At 40.2% G+C, this 21,662-nt stretch overlaps 1 protein-coding gene and 1 long non-coding RNA gene across 4 annotated transcripts; one reads left to right on the top strand and one right to left on the bottom strand.

Annotated features, from left to right (window-relative positions):
* Nucleotides 1-2,449: 2,449 nt before the first annotated feature.
* On the bottom strand, nucleotides 2,450-8,300 carry LOC145449934 (uncharacterized). Its single transcript, XR_013918382.1, has 3 exons — nucleotides 8,165-8,300; nucleotides 6,036-6,087; nucleotides 2,450-2,720 (listed from the first exon to the last, which is right to left on the bottom strand). It is a non-coding gene; the product is annotated as an uncharacterized LOC145449934 (long non-coding RNA).
* Nucleotides 5,509-13,271, top strand: LOC145449931 (uncharacterized). 3 transcript variants are annotated; one of them, XM_080328369.1, is made up of 5 exons: nucleotides 5,509-5,963; nucleotides 8,226-8,327; nucleotides 8,907-8,945; nucleotides 10,877-10,968; nucleotides 11,219-13,271. In XM_080328369.1, exons 1-5 carry the CDS (start codon nucleotides 5,870-5,872, stop codon nucleotides 11,972-11,974), a joined length of 1,083 nt encoding a protein of 360 aa, XP_080184495.1. In that variant the 5' UTR covers nucleotides 5,509-5,869; the 3' UTR covers nucleotides 11,975-13,271. The 3 variants fall into 3 exon arrangements, with proteins under 3 accessions (XP_080184495.1, XP_080184496.1, XP_080184497.1); XM_080328370.1 differs by lacking the exon at nucleotides 5,509-5,963 and adding an exon at nucleotides 5,989-6,715; XM_080328371.1 differs by lacking the exon at nucleotides 5,509-5,963 and adding an exon at nucleotides 6,730-8,075.
* The last annotated feature ends 8,391 nt before the right edge of the window (nucleotides 13,272-21,662 follow it).

Below are 21,662 nucleotides of genomic sequence, written 5' to 3'. Positions count from 1 at the left end.
CAATGTAAAAAATATGGCAGGAGTACGTGATTCAACTTGATTTGATTTGTTTATTGCATCATGTAAAAAAAATCCGTGCGATTGGGGTGCTGGCTACTGTATAACTGGTTTATGGGGTATTATCAGTAGAAAGTGTAGAAATTCGTTTTACACTCTGCGCAACATCAATCTAGCAAAAGTTAGACGCCGAATACATTGTCCGGTCTGGCCTAAACCCTTAAGACATAAGCTTATATTCCCCTGCAAGTCATCGTCGAAATTGTGGGCTCCAGTTGATACATCTGGTGACGTTTAAAACGTCAGCATGTACTTAATTAAGCATTTTGTGGCTTATGTGGCTAGAGTCGTCGCTAGCTATCGTGTAGGCTATATTAATACAATGACCGTAACTGCCGCACCCCAAACCCCTTAATTGGGGGCGAGCTCGAAGAGGGCCCAAAATTATTTCGTGAATTAGCATAAACTATTGAATATTTCTTTGGAAATTTATGAAACTTTTCAAAAAATTTTCGCGCTGGGCGCGATTCAGCGTTTTCAAATATCTGGTCAGTCGGTTCTCTTCCCCCAAGAAAAACTACGTATGGTTTATAGAAATGGGCGTTACAGCGTCGGCCATTACCGCGCCGAGGCGTACCAAGACATATAAAGTTTTAGACCATGTAACATGCGACTCCAAGAAGTGTGTCAGAACGATCGGCAGCGATTAAACCTTGGCCGAATAGGACTGCCCTTATGCTGACCGAAAACTTCAATACAATCATACATTTATGTTTAATAGTCCATAGGCATCTAAATGGCTGGCGCCGAATGTTCCTGTCCTGGCAATCTGAACCCCACAAAATAATTGCTATCCGCAGCGACAAATTAATTGCCAGGGAAGAGATAGCAATTTTTCAGTACGTTTGGGTTGTTCACTATCTTTTGATATAGCAGGTCCGCCAGCCCGGAGATGTTTAATTATTATTTACGGGCACTACAGTTTCCAAGACTCAGTCACTCACTCACTCCTACCGGTAAATCTGATTACGTGAGCAGAGAGGATAAAAATTGCTAGCAATATAATTGCAATTCCCGATCCTATTGACCGATTCGTTTCGCGCATTTATGCGATATAAGCTGACTCATTAAACATTACAACAAATCTCGGTAATATGTCACGGCAAAAACGAACAATGGGATGGGGGGTCTGGAGGGCGAAGCCCCCCAAAAGTTCGGTTTATCACCCCATGGGTGGGCCCATGACCAACGTTTTGGGGGGAGCTGACGAAGTGCTATTATGGCCCTGATACATCACTTCATTGAAATGTAAGGTTGGAATTAGCAATATGACGTCACTTGGCGTCATAAGGTTCACGTTCGCGTTCACACAAAACCTTTCAACAGAACCTGAACCTTTTACGGGCTCGCACCATTCCTGATACCTAGTGCCGAGTGCCGAATTCACCAAATGACAGATTCAGATCGCCAGATTCACCAGGTGCCATATATCTTAATTTTCTTAATCGTAGTTACATTTATTGCATTTCAGATGCCAACTTCACCAAGTGCAGGATTCATCATCTCCAATTAAACAAATGTGGAATTCACTGGTAACTATGGAGAAGCAGTGCCTTATCGATGGCGGATATCGACACTTTCTATCGTTTACATATATGCGATTCAGGAGCGATGAGGGCGCTCAAGAGCAGATAATACTTTCTTTGACTTGGTCGGCGGAACGCATTAAGGCCCTAAGAATAACAGCATATTCCTCAGTTGCGCAGCCCAGGCCAGGTATTAAGATCGTTCATTCCAGATCAGTGGTTCTTAACCGGTTTCCACGGAACGCTAAGGGTTCCGTGAGACAGTCTCAGGGGTGACGTGGAGGTCAACACACCCAATCAACTCAGACATATGATTTGTGATGATACCCTCCGTTTTGGCCATCTATGGTTGTAGGCAATTAGGTCCTTGCAGTGTTGGAATTGCGACTGTTGTAGTGGTACGTACGTAGGGTTGCATTCAAAACAATAAATCAATTTGAAACAAACATGTTTCAAACATGGCCCTTGTTTAAAACATGTTTTGAATTGTTGTTTTCTATCCATGGCGTCACAAATCCTGAATTGTGATGCCACAGAGGATTGACATTGACAACTGAAAATATAGGGTAAATATGACTCCTTCAACGAAAAAGGCTTCCGACCACTGTCATAAATAGAACAAAAATATCTTTAACCGGGACTACATCGTTATGAAGCATTTTTACGTTCGGCGGTCATCGTCATAAGAATTCCATACCAATGATCTATATTTGCGTGCTAAATAACTGTTGAACCGACGACGATTTCGAGGGTTCCAGTTACTCCACATCGTATACGTCGACTTTATTGGGTGCTACTCGTCCGTAGGCTCATGCTACATAAATGTTGTTTCAAAAGTATTAACGGAATTATGGTATTATTATTGAACGTTTGAATAAACACGCGATTTTTTAAACGCATTTTTAAAACACTATTTGTTTTAAATGCAACCCTAGCAGTACGGCGTGTGCGGTGGCGTACGCAGGATAGGCTGAGTGCGAAATCGGAATCCCGACCTTCTGAAATGCCGTTTTATTCTCTGATATTTATAAGTTCATTTGTAATTATCCAATTGGCATCATGCTGTTGCGTTTCGACCTAATAATAATATGATGATGACGCTTTCCAAGGTGAAGCCTCGCATTTCGGAACTGGCATCTGAATGTGAATAGCAAAAGTTATACTGATTTTCATACAAAATTTGTTGTAATTAGGGCAATTTTTTCGACTTTAAAAAAAAATCAAAATCAGGTCAAAATTGTAGCGTAGGTCAAGAAATGTCAAAATTGCAAACAAAGTCAAAATTATTTTGACAACCTGCATTTCGTTTGTATCGTAGATTTTGCACAGTCGGGGAACTTATAATTTGATATTTTACAGCTTGTAGCATGATACTTCTAGTCTAGGCCTACCGTTGTAGACGGCCCATTGTCTGCTCATTTGTGAATCATAAACATTCATATTATATGAAACAAATAGGTTGACACTTGACATGGTGTTATGCTCAACGTACCGCAATATCCTAACTGAAGCAAGATTGCGTAGGCAATGCATGGTTCTTATATCAAGAAGCGCATTATGCAAAATTGTGATGTAGACACCATTGTCAGAATGAAGCAACACGGTGTGTAACCAGCAGTGTACGCACGGCGCACGCACAACTTCAGTATTGTCAGCCAACAACTGCTACTGTTGAACGTTCTTCTCCATTCTTGGCATGCTACTTAGTATAAGGACAGACACTTTCTACCCGAGAATGTAGGAAAGTAAGTATCTTTCGTTGTACTACAACAGATTTTATTTACTTCTACCGTCGTAATACGTGATGTAGCCTAACTACTGGAATTCTTCATATGGCCAGATTTGGATAAAATCAAATTTTTTCAAGAAAAAATATGTCAGTAAAATGTAGTAAAATTTTAACATTATGTGGGAAAACATCTAATTTGCATACGTTAGGTCAAAATTAAGTTCCCGTTCACAAACGAACCTTGGTAGGTTTTGCACAGTGAACCTTTTTCATGTATTACAATTTTCACTTCATCAAAACATCTTTGGTTGAAATTTATTGCATTTCAACTGCAGGCCACTCTATGCATGGCGCTGGCAGCATAAAAAAATCAACACCAAACGAGCATGAACCTTGACAATCTCCAAAAAAAACTTTTTTTGTTACAAAAGTTTGCTCGGACTATCCAGTTTTCCGTTTGTGAATATTTAGTGACTCTCTGCTGTGAGCTTGACCCGCAATCACACAACATCAAGAGCGAAATACACTACATGTAGGTAGTCAGTGAATGATGCTTATTCAATGTTCAACCAATCAATTAAATTGATATCGTTGTCTGATGCAAAAAATCTAGCATGCGTACGGGGTCAATCCTGATTTCATATGTTTATTGTATCATAAAAACCAAATCCGAGCGATTGGGGTGTTGGCTACTGCTGTATAACTTGTTAGAGGGTCTAATCCAGGGGTTCTCAAAGGGTGGGCCATGGCCCACTGGTGGGCCACAGAGCATTTTTAGGTGGACCACAAAGCTATTTAAAAAATTTAAGAATTAATGTAAGTTTAGTTATATTTGTTATGTTAAACGCTAGAAATATATTCATAAACTTTTCATCCGACTATGAGAAGATCGACGTAGTGACACGTATGGAGTCAGCATGTACAAGTCGGCGGCTTTCTCCACTGGTTATGACAACCTACGGCTAACAGTAACTAAAGTAATTTCGAGTATATGATAACTGGAAGGTAATGCTGAAGTAACCAAGTATTTCGACAGGGTGATATGTCGTATACCATTGAAAGGGGTGTGCAATAAACTCAGAATCAAGTGTAATAGATGTATAGATTTACTGCACTTCGGCAGATCGTATTATTGTAAGACAAAAATAGCCATAATTGAAAATTATTAGCAACTTCTGGTATACTGCCCCACCGCAACGAATTGTAATGGATTGAGGATTACGCAGAGTGCGTTAATCTTTGCAGTTGGTTTGGTACAAGACCTTTACAATGTACATTGTACATTGTACAGCATGCATAATAAAAAAACTCTTTCTCCACTCATCTGTAGTACTAGCACCCCATTCATTAATGAATTGGTTGAAGCTGGCCCATAACGATTATATTATTCCCCACACTAGTGGAACTAAAACTCCAATCACACAGTGAATGCGGGGATTTGATCATTGTGTTTCGCGAGTCGAATGGAGCAGCGGACGAGCATAATATACACACGAGTTTAAGCCTATGACCTACCAGGGCCGTAACTGCCAACGTAACATCCAAACCCCCAATTGGGGGAGTTCAAAGGGCTCAAGATTATTTTGTTGGTCGTTTGTTGGAAGATATTTATTCAACTCGAAAATTTTCGTCGCGCTTCGCGCGATTTCACATCCCTGGAGGTCTAGATTTTAATTTTATCGGTAAATTTTAGATAAATAGGCATATTGGTGCAGTCGATTACCACGCATTGAACAGAATTATGACTTTAAGAAAAGAGGTGGGCCACAGCACATTTTCAAACCGGAAAATGGGCCACGGCCAAGAAAGGGCTGAGAACCCCTGGTCTAATCGGTAGCAAGTACATAAACCCGTTTTACACTCTGCTCAATATCAACGTAGCAATACATTATCCGGTCTGGCCTAGACCTGGGCGTAAGCTTATATTCCCTTGCAAGTCCTCGTCGAAATTGTTGACAAAGTCACGGATAATATTGATTTATGGGATTATGATATCATTTGTTTGCCGCAGTTGATACATTTGGCGACATTCAAAACGTCAATATGTACTTCAGCATAGCGGAATTATGTGGCCGTAGTCGTCGCTAGGTATCGTGTACTGTACATGAATATAAGCTATCACTCTGTCGATGCGCATTGCACAGTTCATTTTGTGTCCCAGTAATCTATAGCAATGTAATAGATATCTACATACACAAAGTCGACTATAAGGCCACCGTAGGTGGATCTCTGGATGGAAAATCGGCATAAGAGTTGGTCGTAATTCTGATTTTAGCAAATAATAATGCCACACTTGTCGTTCATGAGGCTATGCAGAATGCAGTTCCGATCGTGATTTCCAACAGCATGCAGGAAAAGATATTGACGAAAGAGAAAGAGTGCATGGCGAGCACAATAGATAGCGACATTTTATGTCGTTTACCAACTGAGCAATTCGATCTGGCGATTAACGATAGTGCCAGGGTTATCCATGGATAATGCTAGCGACTTCTGAAAATGACCGATTTTAGAAAGATGTATGGTGACAGCGGCGGCGATATAGCAAATTACGTAAACGATGTGGACGACGAGGGCAACGTCAACGAAAAAAGCAAGAGCAAATCAACCAGCGAACGACGGATGCATATTTTGTCAGTATAGGAAAATGAATGGTAGGCTATAGACCTCTGACGAGCCCGATAGAGAAATATGTATCACTGTGTATTAGCGAGTACTATATATACCTACGAGGATCGCTGTACTTGCGTGGTGAAGACGGAAGTGCCAAGCGATATTCTGTTTGAAATAAAATAATGTAATGAGTGCTGTACCATACGCGAACGCTCTGAAGCGCAATGTAAGGGTAGTATTATGGATTGTTGTCCGTTTACTGGAGGTATGAGTGCGACAATGTTTAGCTTCTTGAGTAAATATATTGACTTGACATAGGTAATCGTGAAATAGAAAGTAACCGCTGACGAATAACTGTGCAGTGTTTACTACGTGTATAGTACAGTCACTTCGATGAGCCTTTGGAAACCAGCAACTGTAGCAAGCATTAGTCAACGTTGCCTTTTCAGTGAATATGATTAGTTGAGCACGAATGCACATTGCACAGTTTCCGCGCTATTTTTTTGAGAATTCCGCCTCATCGACGTTAGGGAAGGTCGATGGCAATGCCTTATATGCACGGTATAATCTATTACAAACCACTATTCACTGCAGGTTTAAATTTATTATTATATTGTAAAGTCAACCAATATTCCTTTGCATCACTTAGGTCAAAACAATCTTCGTGCAACTGAAGTTTTCAATCCATAACAGGCGCTTGTACTATGGACTCTTACTAATGCTAAATGCATATCCGTTTGTACGCAACGCGCCTTCGCCATTCATACCAATATGTCTAACGCAAATGAAGAAAGTGAGTGTATTCCCTCTTCATAGACTTCCATTCGTTAACGAGCGGATATAAAGTGTTCGTGGGTTTTATTTCAATTGCAATCCTAATGTTTATGATGAATTTTGCTTTCGGTGGATAGCAACTGTGCCTGTGGGAAATAATAGGGATTGTATCCTTGGACACTGGACAGCTATAGTGGGCGTTGAGTGTAGACTGCAATTGCGAAAAGACAGTCGGAATCAGACGATATAACCCTGACATATGATATATAATTTAATAGGATTTTAGATGTACAGATCTTCAATATTGCAGCAATATGGACTGCGGGCAATATGAACGTATTGCTTGCTGCAATATATAATTACAATAGTGTATTTGTGATATATATTTTGCGAGCTCAGGTCTTATCTTCGGTTCTTCTGTTAGACTCATTACGTCGATATCTTTATCCCGAAAATCAATTATTTTCAACCTTTTTATATGACAAGAACACATAAACTAATGTTCTGTGTCGCTGTTCCAGGTTATTTACAACCGAATATGTACTTGTTAACGTTGGTTATTTATCGTTAATGACATATCTTGCCTGTCTACTAGTTTTTTTTTAATGATTACGTCATAGAGACAAATAGTTCTTAAATTTCGAATTTGATTCACTCTATTACTGAAGTTCGCCACCGAAGAGAGTCAGTGGAAAAGCTTTTAGCGAATACATTAACAATATAAAATTATATTGTTTCGCATTATTCTGAAGTTCTGTACCCCAAATGGCTTCTTAATATTTCGAATTCGGTTTGAAACATTTATTAGCGTTTGCTCCAGATTGAATCAGCCGAATGCATTGACGTAGAATGAATATGGAAAAATTGATCTATTTCTTTGTGCAATAATCAGACGAACCAAACTAGCACTTCGCATCAACTCTGTAATTTTGCAAACCAGGCCTGTGGCTCTGTTCGAAATGATCTCGTGACCTACCGGTTGAAAACCACCGAATGAGAAATCCATCTTCACCCGACTGATAAATATGAGAACGTCATTTATGTGCATGTACAGAGTGCATTTACGGTTCATATAATACAAACGTTACATAGATCTCTAACGTGATGTCAGTATTACCGTAGTCTCATTCTCTATCTGCTATCAGGTATCAATTGTTTCAACAAAGGGATAACTGCCGACCACACTCCGAGATTTTTGGGCAACGAATACATGTGCATTGTGCAATATGAACTTTAGCCCGAGACATTTATTTCAACCATATCCGAAGTTGAATTCTGACTGAATAGCTGTATCTGAAATGGTGGAAGTGGAACAAAACACTATTTAGGTGCATCCCTAGTGTAGGAGGATTCCGTTGTTCTTGTCGCGATGGATAATAGTAAGTAACGCTGGTCGTTGTTGGTGTAGGAGTTAGTAGTGTAGCCGATATATATATATATATATTTTATCAATAGCCTACATACTTACAAGGTACCGATGTAGTCTATATCTTTGCTTTCGTGTCAAACCAGGATATTTGCCATTGCAGCGGTAAAGAAACCTGTTCATCAATCACTGGCACCAATGCAAGACTCGAGTCTTAACGAAGCTGTTTGTACAAGGAGTGTAACAGCTCAAACCATATCAACAGGTACTCAGTGGGCGTACGTATATTGCATGCATTGCTACCTTATATTAGTATCGCGTCGTTGCGATTGGCTGGAATTCTCTGATCAAGTCACGCTCCACGGAAGAGTTTGTATGGGCGAGTGCTTCGTCACCATATCTTCGTACCACACAAAGTGACTTCGTTCAATGAAATATAGTTAGTTAATTCGTTCTTCGTAGTGGGAAGTTCTTCCCTAATAGGGCGATTTCAATATTCATTAAGGCTCTATTTTCCTCGCACTGATTAAACCTATTATGCAGCGGATCCTAATTTGACTGTACATTTGAACTTTGAAGACACCTATGCCCAGCTGGAAATTTCTATGCTTCCGATACTTGAGTTTCAACGCTTTGGGAATCTTTCAATTTCGAAAATCCCAAGTTCTATAACCATAGTAGGCCTAAGTGAATACTGCGAACGATGTGGAATGACCATTAGCCGCGTGGTATGTACCCAACAAAGCGGCCTAAGCCAGATTGATAGCAATCTCTGACGATTCCAAAATTATTGTATATATATGGGAAGCTGTGCAGATAAGGTTACTAGACTTTTCATTTTTAGTGTCCTTTCAAAGTTATTCGGAACGATTCGAAGAGGAAAGTAAGTGTAGTATTAGTAGTGTATTTGTGTGATTATCCTATTCGTAACAGGAGCAAAAAATTGTTGCTCTGTGGCTTATTAGTACGAACTCACCAGTTAAACATATACGTAGGAATGTACTATAGGGCTGAGCCTCGAAGACTTCGTTATCATAACCCGATTTAATATCTCCGATAAACGCTATTCGTGTTGAAATTTACCAACAGCGATTCAATGTATTGAAGATGAAGTATATAGGTCTAATTGGAAAATTGTTATTGGATAGTGCATACAAATAGATCAATGATATAGCATTGTTCGCGCGCCGGAAACATGGTTCGAATTTTATTAGTAATTTGCGAGTAGGTGGCGACTTTGCTAGAAAGGATGCGCATTTGTGCATGCAACAAACCCCTCGTCCATTCTTGGCATCTATGGTTCAGTTCTTAGAAAAATTCTCATTTTCGCGAATGTAGGTCAGCCTTATGGCGATGCTCCTCCATTCATTATCTAAAAGTATCGTAGGCGCTGTCCAGTGTCCACGCTACTATTTGTTAGTTTCGGTACGGTGCTTTTTTATTCTGATTATATCCTTTATAATGGTTGAATATCATCGGTATCAACAGTGCATAAGTACGACACACGCGCGTCCACGTCGTCCAACTATCATATGGTGGACAAAAAAAAGATCATTGCTCTATCAAATATGCCGGACCTGATTTGTGGAACAGTATCTCGCCCGCTATCCGACAGTCATGGAGCATGTCCAGTTGTCCACATTCAAGTCAAAATACAAACAGTTTCTACTGAATCAATACTAGCTAACCCTCTATTTTACCTGACATATTAGATCTCGCTTTCCGACACATGCCACCGTTTTTTTTATCACCCTGTCCTTTTATTTTATATTTCTCTACTTCTCGTTCAGTGTGCATGCCTCCTTTCTTATATCGCATAGGTCGGGTGGATGTCTCATATCGAAGACTACTCCAAATCGTTTTGACACCTTCCCATCTTTCATCGTATCGCAGTCTTGCTTGTGGCGTATTGAGATGATGAAATTATTAGCAGTAAATTGAATTGAATTGAACTATAAAATGATTTGATTGACATGTATAACAACTGACTGACAGAATCGAGATTTTTTGAATGACACACGTACAAGTGCCATATTAATCAGTTGAGTGACACATTTAATAGTGCCGCTTATTCATATGAGTGACAGCTCATTAGAGAAATAGAAATAGAGTTGATTCGATCGAAACATCGACAAGTTCTATTCGAATCAATCAACTTCGACTCCAAGGGCCCATGCAAGCCCCAACCCTGTAACTCTACAAGCATTCGAATTCCTAAATCCAAAATAGTCCAACCTACAACCTCGAACCCTAATCTAACCTAACCCTAACCTAACCCTAACCTAACCGAACCCTAACCTAGCCCCAGCTCTAATCGCCATCCCTTAACCCTGACCTAACGAAACCTCTCACTTTACCTTGGGTCATCATCAACCTATACACAACCCACCCAAACGACCATCATCGGCGTTGTCACTCAATCGAGCTTTCACTCAATTGACATCGGCCTGCCTGAACTTGATGTTTGTTTTTGGGGTATTCATGTTGTTTGTCGACTACCATGGTTATTTACACCAGGCCGATATTCTTCTTATTTTCCGTAACTGCCGACTTATAGCACGGCCCACCTCTAGGCTTTTGTAAGACACTGCTGACGCGGATGAGGTGGCGAGGAGGAGCCTAGGTAAACCTCCAACACTTAGGTATCGGAATTCAGAAGTCGACCTCGGTCGGACTCGAACTCGCGCCCATTGGTGTTGCAGCCGCGGGTTATACCACTGCGCTATCTCGCCACCCCTGAACTTGATGTATTTGTCATTCAAATCATCTTTCACTCAATCGTTTACGCTTTATAATGTTAAATCATAATTTTAGTTCAACTGATTACATGCATGAAGGACTACCGCTATGCCGATGCTCTCGATATTGTGACGTCAATCTTGAAATCATACTCCCTAACGACAGAGGTAATACGAATACAATATCTTTAGAGTGAAAAGAGTGAAGGCAATTTTTCAAGGCACGGGGGAACGCATTTAAAAGGGTTTTTGATTCAAATTAGGACGCTATCTCCTGGGATGCATCAATTTTAATCATTATTTATTAATGAAGTATACAAATATGAGCGTGATTCCATCGTAAACCGTGCATTTGGCATAATGTCGCATTTTTATAGGCACTCACGTAATTACCCTAATGTAATTTCTTTATATACAGGAGCGGTTCAAGTACACCGTCCTCAAATTAGAGTGCTACCTCCAGCTGCTAATGTTTATCGAAGCCAGAGATGAAGGACCAAAGTTATTTCATATGGCTGCAGACGGCATGCAAGTGGAGGAAAATGAAGTCGCTAGCATTGCGTTGAAGTGCCGCGAAAAACGCGAATTTATCCGTGCAATGCTTTACTATCAATGCTCACTTCATTGCTGTCTTCGAGACATGAAAAATGGCCGCATAAGGAAAAGATCCATTCATGTTATAAATCGCGCAGAGAAATTAGCACTCGTAGTTTACCACTTGGGACTTTCGTCCGACACTAAAGGCATTGTGTATGAGTACGCGCTCCAGCTGTTCCACTCATTCATTGACGAATACGAATCGGGGCCGGAAAGATTGAGTGTGCACAGAGACATGACGATATTGGGATGCTGTTATTTCATAGCCGCCGCATTGAAGAAGCTCAACGATCCAAAAGGGAGCCTAATTTTCACATCAAAAGGAAACAATATTGGCATGAAAACGATGAAGGAACACAAGAACCACCTTCTAGCAAAATCCCATTTTTTAGCGGCGCAGTGTTACCTTGAACTTAACGAACCAGAAAATGCAAAGAGTTGGTTGGAGGTCGCTCTGAAACTCTGCCCATTTATTACGAATTGGGACTTCCAGTCGCAAACCGAAACAAGGAAGGAGTTTGAGGAAGAAGTGAAAACATTTATGAAGAAGATAAACTCATCTGATTCGGCAGCTTAAATCACGCATAACTTATCCTTACTTTGGATATATTTCTATAGAACATGCCATGAATGCAATTCATTTCCTTTACGAATTAAAGTAGCAATACAGTTGCAATAGTATTTCCGAGGTTATTATTAGCTCTTACATATACTACACTGTTCAGGCCTACTTTACTAGTTTCACTAGGGGTTAGTTGTAGAACCAAGCGTCACAAGTGTAATACCTAATTGGTTCGAAGAATCCCAAAGGAAACTTATAGACGCTTTTAGTAGTTAGATCTGACTATACTTTGTTTAGTTGCAAATATTGATATTGGCTTTTGCGTTTCGTATGAATAGCTACAACCTCCGCTGTAAAACTTGCGAGACTTCCCCATCCACCAATTCATTTCCTGTTGCCGTCAATGACTCAACCAGTAACGGACAATATGGGGATTGTCGTGTTGAATACGTCACATAGTTATATGCAAAGTCGTTGCCTGGGTTTTCAGTAAGTTATTTTGAAGTATAAGTTTTAATAAGGAGACATTTAGGCGTCTAGTCAAGTGTTCGAAAATCACTCATTATTACGTCATACGAGTATGGATGATGTAGGAAAATTCAAATATGTACCTTTCATGCAGGGCCTGGTATGGCATGGAATGGCAAATTTCCATACTCCATACCCACCTCAATCGTTCCGTACCATAGCAACATATTCTTCAATACCATATGTGATACTTTTTCCATACTTTCGCAGTTGGCCAACCTCTCACATACCTAATCTATTTTTGATGTGTAGAAATTTTCCGGCGTTTTTACTCTGATTATTATGGATGAATATTATCCATTTAAACAGCTCTGATGCTCCAACTCCATCCCCATTTTCTTTGTGTCATGTAAACGTTGTTGGTTACCTGGTCATCGCAGACGGATCGTAAAATATATACGGGATCGGGGGAGGCGAGTGGCGCAGTTGGTTAAACACTGTAGTCACGACACCAATGGTCGCTGGTTCGAATCCCGGTTCTGACCAACGCCTACGTGTCGGAGGTTTCTCTGGCTTCTCATCGCCTACCTCACTACTACGGTAGTGCGTTGAAAAGCCCAGACTGAAAGTGAGCCATGCTGTAAGTCGGCAGCAGAGAGCACGATGGGGACACATGGGAGCGAGAGACAATGAAGACGACTGCGAGAGAGAATGAAAAAGACGTCCCAAACAAGACAAAAAAAGCAAAGAACAATGAACTTTATGAAATTCAAGTGGTGGAGCACAAGGCCTAGAAAGGCGATAGGATCCACTGTGTTGTGCCGATTAATACAATACAATACAATGCACGGGATCATTTGGGAATCACAACAGAAGCTCATGTCATGCAAAACTAGGTGGTAACTCACTGCTAGCAGTGATATGGGGAATGGGGAAATCATCTCCAAAAGTATTATATAAAACAATCATTACAACGTCGAGACCATCGGGAAACCTGGCGCTAGTGTTCGAATTTAGAGTGTATAGTCTCAGAAGCTGCATTTATTAGTTATTTTGTAACAGCGGATGAAATGTCCGATTACCCGACGATGTGTGGATCACACATAGGCCTAATACATTTATTAAGCAACATCAGGGCACCCATTCTTTAATCTATTCATCTTGTTCATCTATTCTCGTTTGGGGGAAATGAGAGTTTGCGTACGCCACACGGACAACCCACTCTTTTATCAGAGATAACCAGTTTTAATGAGGTTACAATCAGGGCTGTGGAGTTGGTGGAGTTGGAGTTTCGCTAATTTTATCCTTAATGGAGTCGGAGTCTCAGAAATATTTTAGCAAAGTGGAGTAAAAGTGAAGTTATTGCCGCCGAAAAATTTGGATTTGAATAAAATTGTATTTACGATGGCCAATTCTTTAATCATTTATTATAAGTGTGCCCACCGTAAATAAAAATGTCAACTGGGGTTGAATTTGTCAAGTGGGAAGCAGCGTTTGGATATATTTGCATCAATTTTACAAGTGATGTTGTCACTCACACAACTAAACGATTTATTCACTCTTTCACAGTATATTGGCATAATTCCAAAAATTGCACCAATTTGTGATTGCATCAGCGGTTTTGCGTTGGTCACGAAGATGCATCTTGCAATGTTCTTCCTCTATGCAGCTGAATTGCAATTTGCAAATATTGTCCAATGTTATAATTATCATTACTAATAACTACTGATAATTACTAATAATAATTCTTGGTGCATACTACATACAAATGCTATCTGATTTATTATGAGTAATTTTAAGAGACCTTTGACAGCACTTTCTTTCATAATAAGGGAGTCGGAGTCGGAGCCAGAAGCATTTTCACAAACTCCGAACAAGACTACAGTCAGTATTTTTTCACGACTCCGACTCCAAGGCGTGCTAAAAAAATTTTAGACTCTGACTCCGACTCCATTGAGCGAAAAATTAGCCGAACTTCGACTCCGACTCCACAACCCTGCTATGAACTTTGCCATTGGCAAGCATTTAACTGAGAATAGCGACGAGATATTTTCTACATTGGGAAGAAGCTGCACACTTTGTCCATCTGTTAGCACTCGAGTCGACATTTATTAAACTGCATCAACACAACAGCGCTTGTGTCAGCAGAAGGAATATTCGCTGTAACTAAAATTGGCCACTAGCTGCGCTCGCGGTTTACCTGAACTTCAGTTCAGTTCATGTTGATTTGTTGTATGCAAGGCTGTGGAGTCGGTAAATTTTATTGCCGACTCCAACTCCGACTCCACACATTTTCAATGGACCGATTCCGACTCCGACTCCTGGGTCTTTAAATGTACCGACTCCGGCTCCGACTCCGACTCCTGAGTCTTTAAACCTACCGACTCCAACTCCGACTCCAACCCCCACTCCAACAGTATTACCCATTTACTTTGAAAATTATATGTCACAGTGACGGTTAAATGACTATCATACATATATATATATATATACATACATATGATGAACGATTGCAGGCAAAATTTGTTTCGTTGTGGCACAGCTCTAATAATTCACTATGCATGAAAGATAGTCTTTCTAAATATCCTTCCTTTTTCATATTTTATCAGTTTTTGTAACACGGAATCTCTATTAACCTAATATGTATGTATGTATCATTCAAACACGACATATAGCCCATTCTGTATAATTAAAATGTGGATAAAACAATCGAAGTGTTGCTCTTATGTATGAGTCACCAACTAATACAGAGATAGCCTATATCTTACTAATTTTCTTATTACACACTGTACTGATTACAAGCACACACACTCCCGCTACTAATAGACATTGGTCATAAACGAAATTTAGGAAGTAGTCAAATAGCATATGTCTAGTCTACATGCCAGTGTTGGGATCAAGTCACTACCTTCGAGTCACGGATCATTTCGAGTCATTGCACATTTTGACTCGAGTCAAGTCAACTCAAGTCACGAGTCAAGTCACATTTCAAGTCAAATTGCCTTTTCGAAGTATGACGAATGCTTACGTCATTGCATTTGTTAGCTGTCTCAAATACAGATTGGGTGGTCATTGATTCTGAACCGAGGAACGAATATAGAGTTAAATATACACGCAAGAAGGCGCTGTATCGCTCACATATAGCCAACCTAGAAATGCTAAGCTACGTAAGTAATTGCATAGCCTCAAAAATAATAGAGAAACGAATTGATAAGATGCAATACATTATTACCCGCATTTACAAATTGATATGAAACAATTTGAGCCTGCGCCAATGATTGAAGACTATATCAACTATCTTCGAATTCAATTTCAATAAAACAAGAGGTGTGGTTAAGGTAACAACAGAGAACAGAAATATATATTTTGCTATTAAATTACGTTACTATACTAGTGTACGACTACAGAGATGAGCGGATTTGAAATTTCTATGTCCTAATCCAATCCAAATCCGAACCTTCAAATCCAAATCCATGTCCTAATCCATAACTTTTTCATATTCAAGTCCATGTCCAATCCTAATCCGATTCCAACAGGAAATTCAGAAAAAATACTAATTTATGCAATGGAGGGATTCCAAAATTTTTTTTCACAACCAACGATTCACTTGATTCAAGATAACTTAGTAACCATAAGTACATTAATAACTGATCTGAATAAAGTTTGTCGCCATTCGCCACACGACATTTCAATCTCCCAGAAAATAGGTAAATCCAATCCAAATCCTAATCCGTTCCAAAAAAAAAAGTCTAATCCAAATCCAATCCAAATCCGACAAAATTTCACAAATCCTGTTTTTTCAAAACCTAATCCTAATCCATGCTCATCTCTGGTACGACAGCGTAAGCTGTAAGCTTCGATCACTTTGCTAGCGGTCAATTTATTTGTGAGAGAACAATGGAGGCTCAGTAAAACACACGATCAATGAATGATTGGTCGCTTTCACGGGTTACACCAGCGTTTCGCGAACAATCCGACCATAAACAAGATACATTGATTTTTATCGATATCGATTGCTTGATGACTTGAAATTGACTATTGAATTTTGCTTCGAGTCACGAGTCAATCCACATTTCTGATACGCCGAGTCAAGTCTAGTCAAGTCATTTTAGCAAAGTGACTCGAGTCAAGTCAAGTCATACGAAAAAGGTGACTCGAGTCATCCCAACACTGCTACAGGCACTTTGTCAAGTAATCAAGGACTAGGACTTGCAGTCTTTTTTTAATCATTTGTTCGACCCAAGCAGCTAAGCTACACAACAAATATTTTTAATTTTGTCAAGTGGGAATGATCGTTTGGTTATATTTACATCAATTTTACAACCAGACGATATATTTGCTCTGTTACAATATCATGGTATAATTCGAAAAATTGCATCAATTTTTGACTGCATCGCGAAGATGCATATGGCTTCTTTCTTCCTCCATGCAACTGAATCGTAATTTGCAAATTATGTCCAATTCTATCTATGTCAGGGGTGGCCAACCTTTTCGACCAAAGGGCACCATGAGATTTACGAACCATTGCGTTGGCAACTTCAATGTTGATGGCCTTTTTTTAGTTGCCCGATAGGAACGAACCGAATTAGGTAACATTGAAAACAAAACTTATATGAATATGCTTTAAAACTGATAACAGTTATGTCATGAAAACTCCGTGTGCAACTGTACAGTGTGCACTGTGCAGTCATGCCCTGGTCGTGCGAAGCATAAAATATTTTCCAAGGTAATGATGAATTCGATCAATTAATATATTACTTGCATATATTGGGGTCGCCTCTGTATAGCAATGGGCTCATTTGGCAAGGACAGGATTATTTGTGGTTTTGGACATAGCAATGTCGACTGTTTCAGTGAACATGCCTCAGTAGTTTTGTGCAAATGTTTCATCGCCGACGATTTCGCTTCGAGCACACAAGCAAAGCCACATGTTGGACGACACGTTATCTCCTAATTGCGAGCATAGTTAGACTCAATTCTGTAAATTGCGCGTATTTATAATTTCCAGGAGGGGCTCCAATACTAAATGCTAGAAATCTGACAATACATCATGCGAAGTGCTGAGAAAAATTTCAAGTCAAATAAATCTGCTACGGAATATTCTACTTTATGGTCATATACGAAGATCTGCGGTGAATGTGGCTGTCCAGTGGCCAATGCGTCGAAACTCATGTTTTAGTAATCATCAAATTTTACGGCCAGGCTAATCAAATTTTGGTTGGCCTTGCAATTTTACCTGATGTTATATCTAATTTCGAGAATTACCTCGCAGGCCACACAAAACCTTCTCGCGGGACACATTTGGCCTGCGGGACACGGTTTGGCCGCCCCTGATCTGTATCGTTACTAATGACAGTGATTGATGGTACATAAAAATCCTATTATAGTTAATAATAGTAATTTAAAGATACCTTTTACGATAAAGAAGTTGGAGTTGGAGTCGGAGTCGGAGTCGAAATCAGGGTCATTTTCACAAACTCCGACTCCGACTCCAGTCAGTATTTTTTCCACGACTCCGACTCCGACTCCAGCCACTATAGAGTTTTCACGACTCCGACTACATCAAGCAAAAATTAGCCAAACTCCGACTCCTACTCCACCGACTCCGACTCCCCATAAATAGTATGATGTTATTGTCAATAAAAGTCACTTTGTTGCTCTTTGTCACTAGTCTAGAGTTAATATTTGCAAAACGCAGATGACGGTTGGAGTTTTTGGTTGTATTAAGGCAAGCATCGCCTTACTGGACGCTGGGCGGTGCGAAACCCTCGTGGTACAACCGATACTACCAATCTCTCTCACACCCAGGAAGAGTATGGCCCTTGGCCTTCATATTCCTGAACGGGATCTGAAACCGCCGCTTGACGGGGCAGTATGCATAGCCACCATGCATAGCCATGGTGGCGAGGACAAGCTTGGGGCCGCAGACTCAAGCCCCTCAAAGCCTGGCTATGCTGACTCGTTGCACCTTTGACGGAAAATATGAAAGAAGGTAAAATGCGAGTTACACCGAGATGGGGAATCTGTGTCCTATGGCACAGAGGACCTAATACGGGGGGAGGTTTACTGCGGTTCCTCCGGACCCCTAGAAAAAAAAACGCAGATGACGGTTGCATGAAAATTGAGGTGAATTTGAACTATAACATATAGTGGAGTGGGTCGGCGCGGGTGCGTGACGGTTCAAAGGGGTACCGCGAAGACAAAAAGGTTGAGAACCACCGAGTTAGATTGTAGCACTAAGTGTTAAATGTAGAGTCAGATGCAAATTTACGAAATTCCCTATTTGCTGACTATTGCCCCTGAAGAGTGTCAGCTCAAAAAGCTTCGAATTTTAAGATTTACGTTATGAATATATTATTAAAGCACGTAGTTTTCTACGAAATATTTTGGATGCAGTGATACGACCAATAGAGGCTTCAAGGCAACCACGATGGTTTTTGTCGCTTCTTATGTGTTAGCCTTTCTTAATCCAGTGTACATGCATGTCTGTTATGTACTTGTACAATGTACAATTTGTACATGCTGTAGACCAAGGTGCGTGTCCGATTAAATAGGGTTACCATACATCCTCCATCAGGAGGATTTGCCCTGCTTTTTCAGGAAATTGAAAATGTCCTCCGAGGACGCCTAAATGTCCTTCTTTTTGCCAATTCGTCATCATTTACAGATTTTACAGCTAGGATATTAATGGACAAGGTCAACTGAAAATCGGCATAAATGACGCGAAATAGTTAATGCGGACGTTCGAGCGGGTAATTCGGCAATTCGGGAGTCGAACTTTTAAAAAATCAGCTATATTTGCAATTTACTAAAACTAAAATAAAATGTGTCCATCTTTCCAGATTCCAAAATATCGTAACCATAAATTAAAAGATTACTCCAAGTCGTTTAGGCACCTTCCTATCTTTTCATTATATATCGCAATCTTATGGTGTATTGATTTGATAAAATTTTTAAGAAAATGATGACGGTGATGATGATGGGAAAAAAGTGTCGGAACTACCTTTCTCATTGTTGATATTGGTATAACTCTTTGGAAGGCGACACAGGATTTTAGTACTCGGAATAAAATCGTCTCTCACTGTTCGACTCAAATCTTAATAATTAATGCTCGGCTCGGATTGGAGTACTCGAATCATATTGTGTCTCTAGGGTTGCCATACGTCCGGAATTTCCCGGACATGTCCGGAATTTCACTGAAAAATCTGCGTCCGGGAGGAATTTCTAAAATATGCCTAAATGTCCGGAATTTTGAAGGCTCAACATAAACAATATTATTTTTAAGCAGATTTATGCTATTCAAAATTCTTTCTTCGCGCAGCGCGCGAGTTAATGTAACATATATTGATATTAGTATGGACACCAGGCACCACCCTCCCAAATTAGCAATGAAAATAAATATAAATAACCATCATATACTGAAATAAGTCTGATTGTAATCGCAATTATAAGCTAACGGTAAATTACTAGAGTTGGTTACAAGGCCGATTGGATGCTTCAGTCACAGACAGTGGTTCCGAATCTTGAGGTCGTTTTCCTTTATCTGGAGATCGCGATGATGTTGGACGTATAATCAACTTCCTATGCCGTAACTTTGGGCAAGCTGATTTTTTTAGTAATCAGCTTATCAAATTTGGAGCTGGGCCACGGAACATTTTGAAGTTGGAAATGAGGTCGCGACCATAAAAAGTTGGAAATCACCGGATGTGCTACCTGCTAGTGCATTTTATAGTAGCCTAATATATGGAATAATCAATAATATTGATAGAAGTCATTCAAAAAATTTAGCAGCAAAATGCATATTGTAAGAGCCCAAGAAGTTACATCGACTACCGTATGTGGGGCCCAAGATCAGTGTTCTTTTTACGGCGTAAGGGGGCAGAAAAAATGTTGTTTCGGACCTGATTAAAACACATACCCAGATAGCGGCACCGACCTAACAGTATAGCAGGGCTGCCAAACACAATCCCGAAAGGCCAGACGCGGCCCGCCAGACGATTTCATCCGAACCGTGGAGAAATCTATTGCAGACCCTAGCCAGTAGCAATCACCAGAGCCCGCATTACAGATGGCCCAATTCATGACAAATGTTCCTCTCCATTCCTGTATACCAAGTACCATTTCGAGTTTTTATGCAGTGCTCGCGTACCACCTATATAAGATAAGCGCGCCGAATGTGGTAAAAATGTTTCCACCGTGTTGAGGTGCATTTTAAGGCGCAGTAGATGATTTCTGTAGTGGATCCATTTCAAATTATTGTGGTCAAATATACTAAAACGAAATTTGGTTAGGTAAGAAACCCAATGCTTTACGACTAGATCTCTTCGCCGTAGGCCGTCACTTGCGCGATAGCCCCTACCAACGACGACGACCTTACCACGACGACGGCGGCTTCGAAAACTCAAAATCAACCCGACTTTAACCAATAACTCCCTTCGGTCGAAAAAAACAGAATCTACTCGCGTACCACCTCGAAGACCTTCGCGTAACATTACCACTGCTGTATACAGTCGATGGCCAATGCTTGCTAGTGTGACGTCATATTGACAGACAATATGTCACCTCATTTTCAAATCCGCTAGTGGGCGCTAAAGAGTGTCCGGAATTTGCTTCACAAGAATATGGTAACCCTAGAGCCCTATTCGTCAAATTCGCCCCAATGTATAGGCTATTCCAAACTATGTACATATTGTTAACGCATGGTGTTTTGTAATACCAGTACCAGAACGAGTAATAACTCACTTATTACCAGTGTTGGGATGACTCGAGTCATGACTTGACTCGAGTCAGACTCGAGTCACCTTTTTCGTATGACTTGACTTGACTCGAGTCACTTTGCAAAAATGACTTGACTTGACTTGACTCGAGGCTTCAAAAATGCAGATTGACTCGTGACTCGAAGCAAAATTTACGAGTCAATTTCAAGTCATCAAGTAGCTTAATCGATGTCGACTAAATCGCCGTATTTTGTATAAGTTCGGATTATTTACCAGTCACTCAATGATTGTGCGCTTTACCGAGCCTCCATTGTTACACCACTAATGACTTGATTGTTAACGCAGTGATCGGAGCTTATAGATTACGTTGTCGTAAACTTGCTCACCTCAAACTAACCCTCTTGCGTGCTTTAAATCGAACAAATATCGTCCATACGTTTATAATTGTATATCATGGATATATATGCGAGTAGGATATTGCTCCATATCATTTTAGTGAACTTCCTGATGCTTCATAT

Source organism: Botryllus schlosseri, chromosome 11 (genome assembly GCF_051294905.1).
Source record: "Botryllus schlosseri isolate E-star chromosome 11, Bs_hap1, whole genome shotgun sequence".
NCBI lineage: Eukaryota > Metazoa > Chordata > Ascidiacea > Stolidobranchia > Styelidae > Botryllus > Botryllus schlosseri.
Note: the sequence above shows the minus strand (reverse complement) of the source record. Positions and strands in the feature narration are given on the sequence as shown.

Excerpts from the sequence above, each read along its gene's own strand:
- LOC145449931 (XM_080328369.1), top strand. The coding sequence starts at position 5,870 with ATGTGGACGACGAGGGCAACGTCAACGAAAAAAGCAAGAGCAAATCAA. Across the intron at positions 5,964-8,225 it reads TCAGTATAGGAAAATGAATG|CGGTAAAGAAACCTGTTCAT; the intron begins GTAGGCTATAGA and ends TTGCCATTGCAG. Across the intron at positions 10,969-11,218 it reads CATACTCCCTAACGACAGAG|GAGCGGTTCAAGTACACCGT; the intron begins GTAATACGAATA and ends CTTTATATACAG.